The following is a 6,045-nucleotide window of genomic DNA, read 5'->3' as shown; positions in this document are numbered from 1 at the left end:
AAATATGTAATCATACGAGTTAAAAAAGACTTACCGTTTTCAATTTAATAACGGATTATTAAAATAGAAACAAATTCAAACCTTCATACCTAAATTGAAATTTCATACGTATAAACTAGATTAAAATTCATACATCAAATTACACATCGAAATTAATGTATAATTTTGATATTCATACTTTTTTATTATTAAAAAAAAACCCAAATTAAAAATGAGCACCACGCCCTTGGACGTGCGCCCCTAATCTTGCGGGAACGCAATGAAACAAAACATATATAAGGAATTAAAAGCCAACACAAATAAAAGAAAAATATTTATAGTGAAGTTGAACTTAAAATAAAATCTCTCAATATTCAACATTCATGTACATCATTCTTTACTCATATTTGCCCAAAACTTCCTATACCTCCTGATGTATAATTAGGTATTGACTAGAAGATATACATAAATAGATATTTGCCCAAATGCAAGTAAATATTTAAGAAAATTGAACATACCGTGTTAAAACACATCAATATTACATCCAAATCCGAGTAACGTTGAGGCTGATGTAATTTTAACTCTTACAAGTCACCGTTGATCAGAGATCCTAGAATTCCAGCCTTGAGGGTATAGAAAGCAGCAGTTGAACATACCGTGTTAAAACACATCAATATTCCATCCAAATCCAAGTAACGTTGAGGCCAATGTAATTTTAACTCTTACAACTTGAGGGTATAGTAAGCATCAGCCATTCTTGTAAATGGCGATATTGGGTCGATTTTCTCAGTTTGTTTGATGGGGTGAGGTCAATCGTGAACTCTATAAAAGAACCATTGCCTGTTCTTTTTCTCACACTGCATCTTACTGGAAATCCTCAGCCACAGCAGAACATTTCTCCCTCGGATCTGGTAGCAACAGGCTTCATGAATATTAAACAGTTTGTCATCATAGCCAAACTGTGATCACAAGCTTTGTTGACAATGTTACGGAGAAGTGATTCTGAAGTCAAGTTGGGGCTGCAGAAGGTGGCAGAGATGTCTTTGATGGGGAACTTGACACTCGATAAATGCATCCCAACCATTGCCAAAAACAGGTTCTCGCTTGATGTATAGCAAACTGTAGCATTTATAACCTTTGAGGATATAGGCCAAGTGGAAAAGACAACTTCACAGTAAAACCGATTGAGCTGAGAGTTTAACCAATGATGGGAACAGCAATAATGCAAGCTCTACGCATTTATTTTTTTTTTTTTGGGGGGACAACAGAATAGTCAGGCTTAGGCAATGTCACTGACCAAGAACTCTCAAGATCTTCAGAAAAGGACACACCGACATACCCAGCTCATTGCTTCAACATCTCACCTTGGTTTTGCCCTAACAAAATGGAACTTTCTTATATTCAGATTTCCCATTTGAAAATATTTACCCATTCTACATTGACAGACAGATGATATAAGGATATTCGGATCAAGGTTACCATCTTGGTTTTGTCATCACAATCAAATCAATAATAAACACGTGCAAATTTCCCCAACAACTTTCATAAAGAGAAAAACACACACCATGTGAATTACAGAAAGGTGGAACAAAGGCAGAAATTGAACAATCAAGAGATTTGACAACGAAATAGCAACAAAAAGAAAGAAAACTTAACGAGAACAATTAACTGCATGGAATAGAAATGTAACACAGAAGATGAGACTAATAAGGAAACTAGAAGCCTTCAGACATACCCGAAGCAGAGGAGTCAGGAGGAGCCTGCTTTATCACTTTCATTTCCTCTGGCATATTGCCATTTGCTGCATTCGGAACCAGAGCTGGAATCAACCCTTTAGTGTTGCGGACTATTTTAGCCCTCCTGTGAAAATAAGAATAACAAATGGAGAACAGAGGGGATCAGGTAATAGTCCTTCATTTGATCATACAGAGATCTTTAATGAGCATATGAAGAAAGAATTGAAAATTCGGCTCTTACCTAATGAATTTTTGCTTTAAAGTGCCTGGTTTCATCTTCGATGCCCCTTTACCAAAACCATATAAATGTTATTTCAAGCTCTTATATTTTGGAGAGAAATATAAATCAAAGAATAAACAATGATTCTCACCAGATTTTAGAACCACAGGAGTTGTTGAGGGTTTCCGGACACCCCTCTGTGCTTTTATAGATGCAATGACAGAATCAGCATTAGGTCCCAAACCCTTCCGTCCCACCAGCTTAATTCCCAGATTTTCACAGAGGTAGTTCAACCTCATCTCATCACCACCTCTCACTTCTCTCAACTCAAGTGCCTGTTGCTTAGATAACAATGTGTAAACATGTAGCTGTTGCTGCTGATTAAAATGTGACTGTAGCTGCTGAAAAAGCACCTTATTAGAATGTTGCTGATCTGTCTTTGAACCTTCCTGATTCTTCTTTCGGGGCTCGCTGAATGTTATCCTCAACACTGCTGGTGACTTTGGATCAGCATTCTTTCGACCAAAAATAACAGAAAAGTTCCCGAATTCCAAATCAGGTTCTCTGAACAAATCCATAAGGAGGGAAGCACAAGAATGAACATTATTTGAAGGACTCCTGTCTATCTTTTTCTTTGCAGTCCGAGCGTTGGCATATTGAGCCATATTTGCAGCTTCCCTGAGCCCAGTAAGAAAAGCTCCATGCATGGTGGCAGGGTATCGACGTGTAGTGGCCTCCCCAGCAAAGAAAAGTCTTCCATCCCCCACACTTTCTGCTAATATGTCATAGTCATCTCCAGATGCTCCCACAGCAACATTAGAGTATGAACCTAGGCTAAAGGGATCACCACCCCATCTAGTACAGACGGTTTGGAGGGGTTCAGGGACAGTGATTCCTTGCGGTTCATATATACCTGCAGACAATTAAACACAGTCTCAGAATACTCACATAACCGAGAACAATTAAATTTTTGGACACAAGATACAATCGGTGCTGGTTCAAATCCACAGGAGACTTCGCCCTTTCTTTGTAGAATATGCACATAAGACAATGAGAAACCCAAGAAAGTTGCATATTGCAATTAAAATGAACCACACAAGCAACCAAGACATATAAAATTTCTTTTAAAAATGTATCAAATGTTGATGCTTTCTTTGTAGCACATTCAAATAAAATAAATGACAAAGTGCTAGGGGTTATTCAAATATTCAAAGAAGCTGCCATGAATTTAAGCCATATGAGCAACCAGTACATAAAGAAGCTAAGAATGCACCGCAACATTAATATACGTTTTGCAGCTAATGACTGTCTTTCGGTATTTCAGACTACAGGATATATTTCAAGCTTACAGGAAAAAAAGAAGCTGCAACAAATAAATAATTCAACACATGAAATCAAAATTGATTACCCTTGAGAATTTGGAGAACTTGGGTTACTGCATCTGTAGGAGGCAGAGTCTCAAACCTATGTGCAGCTTCTCCTGCTACTAAAGCAAGCAAGAGAGGACCACCAGCAACTGTTGCATAGCTATAAAATAGAAAAAACTCCCCTCGGCGACTTGGATCTTCGGTAAGATGCCCAAAGGTATCAAGATCTGTACCCCAAAATACATAAGGGAAAAGCATAGCGACCTTATTCAACAACCCAAATCCCAACCTCTTTATCCCATCAAGTTTCCTCTGAGGCAACTCAGGAACAAACTTTATTGACCCACTCTTTAAAACTCCAAGAGGAACAGTACATAGTGCCATATCACCTTCAAACACCTGATTTCCTGCCGTAACCTGCACTCCATCACTTCCATACCTAATAGTATGCACAGTCTTCTCATATAAAATAGGCACATTCTCTGCTAGAGCCTGAATCAACCTTCCATTCCCTCCAGGCAAGAAACAATGATCCCCTCCCATGTCATATGGATCATCTTGGTCCCAAAATGCAAGTGAAAGCTTTGAAACCAATCCTGCATTTGCATATTCTAAATTTGCAAGATGCCAATTGAACAGATTAATCTCCTCTTCAGTTACTGCATCTCTATAAACCTGTCTAAACGTCTCTAATGCTGCCCCAAGTGAAACATCCATGGAAACCTCCCCCATTAACTGCCTAAGCTTACTAGCCTTATCCAAAAGCCGATTAAAAGCCGTCTCCACCTTCATATCCATATCTGGATCCACTGGACTCCCATCCATCCGATAAAGTGGACACTTATCCCTCACCTTAAAAAGCGAAGCACCCAATTGTTTTGCCATGATCCCTAATGGATTCCCCAATGTACCTGTTAATACACTCCCACCTAAATCCGCAGCTGCACTTACCCTATTCCCTCCTTCCATCTTCTTTGTATAAACCCTCCCACCTGCTCTCTTCCTCCCTTCCAAAACCGTCACCTTAAATCCGAACCTCATTAGCTGTCTAGCCGCAGCCAGCCCCGCCAATCCAGCACCAATGATAACCACATTACCTTTACTAAGACCGACAGGAACTTTGTCCTTGATTGCTGGGGCAACCCCAAAATTTATATATCCATGAGTAACCAAATAATCATAAGCAGAATCTAAGAGCGTACGACAATGTTGTGGTATAGAATCAACAAACATTTCTTTAGTCACCCAATTGAATATATTTTCACGCCATTTCGCAATAATGTGATTTCGAATAAGAATGTAATTTACCTGCTCGATGCCACCAACAGAGGAAACTACGCCGAAGTCAATTTCTTCCTCAGTGAGAGAATCAGCAGGGAATCCAGCGGAAAGAGCGGTGAGAGCCTCAGCCGTCGATTCTTTATTGATAACAATGATCTCGTCGGCAATTTTGGGTTGTGAAGTTTGTGTCGACGCCGCTACTGATGAGGGAATCGAATAAGGGTTAGGGTCAGAGTATGGAACATTGGGGTTGAATGAATCATTGGGGAAGGTAAGGAGTTGAAACGATGACGTTGAGGCAGTGCGTCGGGGCCTGCCGCGTCGTCGCTTTTTGGGAACTGGGAAGGGTAGAAGTTGGTCATCGAGAGAAGGTGTAGCATTGGTGTTAGAATCGAGGACTGGGGTTAGTGTTGGAGTTGAGTTTGGGGGAGTTGAGTTTGGGGTTGGAGGGAAATTAGGGTTAGGGTTTGGTAAAGGTGGAGTGAGAGTGAAATGCGGAAGGGGGAATTGGGAGAATTGATCAGGGGTTTCATTTGGTGAGTTCATTGAGCTTTCTTTCACACTATATAGTGAGAGGGAGGGCTGCGTAAAGGGGTAGAGATGGCGGGGGAAAAAGTAGTGTTTGTTTCCTGAGAAAAATTTTACTAGAACAGCATTCAGTTGATAATAGGAACCGCAACTCAAAACGACTTGTCGTTTTGTTAAAAATAATAAAAATTACTTGCAAGTTGTAACTGAGTAGCCGTCATGGCCAAGCCAGCGAGGGCGTCCTCTGTGCATAGGTTAATGGATTTTCATAAATTGACCCTTGCACTATATTTTGTTTTTCAGTTTGTTCCTCAAAGTTTTTTTTTTTTGAAAAGTAATACTTAAATTATTAATTTCATCTTTTATTAAAAAAAGTACGTCATTGTCAATAAAATTTATCAAAAATAAAATTTATCAAAAGTAATACCTAAACTATTGTTGATACAAAATACAATAAGAGAGGTGAACAAGATGAAGCAAAAAAGAGATCAAAGTGGTAGAGTGGAGGCCGATTCACCTAAAAAGGCCGAGAGCCAGAACAAGGATAAAAGAACATATTGATCAGAAAAAAAGTGTTTAGAATAACTCTAGGGTGCTACAAGACCGAGAGGTCTCATTGTTAGTGAGTATAACGTGTCAGAAAATACATTTAGCCCCGTTAAATATGTAATGGATAATCATATACACATGTCATGAGATTCTATCAATATAAGGTAGTTTAACTTAAATAGGTTCTTGTTTTCCTTGGAAGTGTATTCACCTTAGAATAATATCCACATTTAAGCTCGGGTGGAGGACTCCTTTGAGGTAGAACGGATGGTCACATTCAAGGGTATTGTGAATAAGAAGTTTGTTGGGATGCTCTTTCAGAGATGGTTCTAGTGCTGACAGTGTTTGCTTGGTGGAGGAATATAACAAGTATAAATTTCATCTT

At 39.2% G+C, this 6,045-nt stretch overlaps 1 protein-coding gene across 3 annotated transcripts; it reads right to left on the bottom strand.

The window, feature by feature from the left end:
- Positions 1 to 300: 300 nt before the first annotated feature.
- LOC105772666 (protein FLOWERING LOCUS D) lies at positions 301 to 5,249 on the bottom strand. 3 transcript variants are annotated; one of them, XM_012594073.2, is made up of 6 exons: positions 3,344 to 5,249; positions 2,349 to 2,848; positions 2,087 to 2,270; positions 1,957 to 2,002; positions 1,715 to 1,839; positions 301 to 1,355 (listed from the first exon to the last, which is right to left on the bottom strand). In XM_012594073.2, the coding sequence occupies exons 1-6, from the start codon at positions 5,127 to 5,129 to the stop codon at positions 1,324 to 1,326; spliced, it is 2,673 nt and encodes an 890-aa protein (XP_012449527.1). In that variant the 5' UTR covers positions 5,130 to 5,249; the 3' UTR covers positions 301 to 1,323. The 3 variants fall into 3 exon arrangements, with proteins under 3 accessions (XP_012449527.1, XP_052488453.1, XP_012449525.1); XM_052632493.1 differs by having other exon boundaries at positions 2,087 to 2,848; positions 3,344 to 4,435; positions 4,611 to 4,756; XM_012594071.2 differs by having other exon boundaries at positions 2,087 to 2,848; positions 3,344 to 5,247.
- Positions 5,250 to 6,045: the final 796 nt, after the last annotated feature.

The sequence above is a fragment of the Gossypium raimondii genome, chromosome 6 (genome assembly GCF_025698545.1).
Source record: "Gossypium raimondii isolate GPD5lz chromosome 6, ASM2569854v1, whole genome shotgun sequence".
Lineage (NCBI taxonomy): Eukaryota > Viridiplantae > Streptophyta > Magnoliopsida > Malvales > Malvaceae > Gossypium > Gossypium raimondii.
The sequence above is the reverse complement of the archived record's forward strand: the minus strand, read 5'-3'. Positions and strand labels throughout refer to the sequence as shown.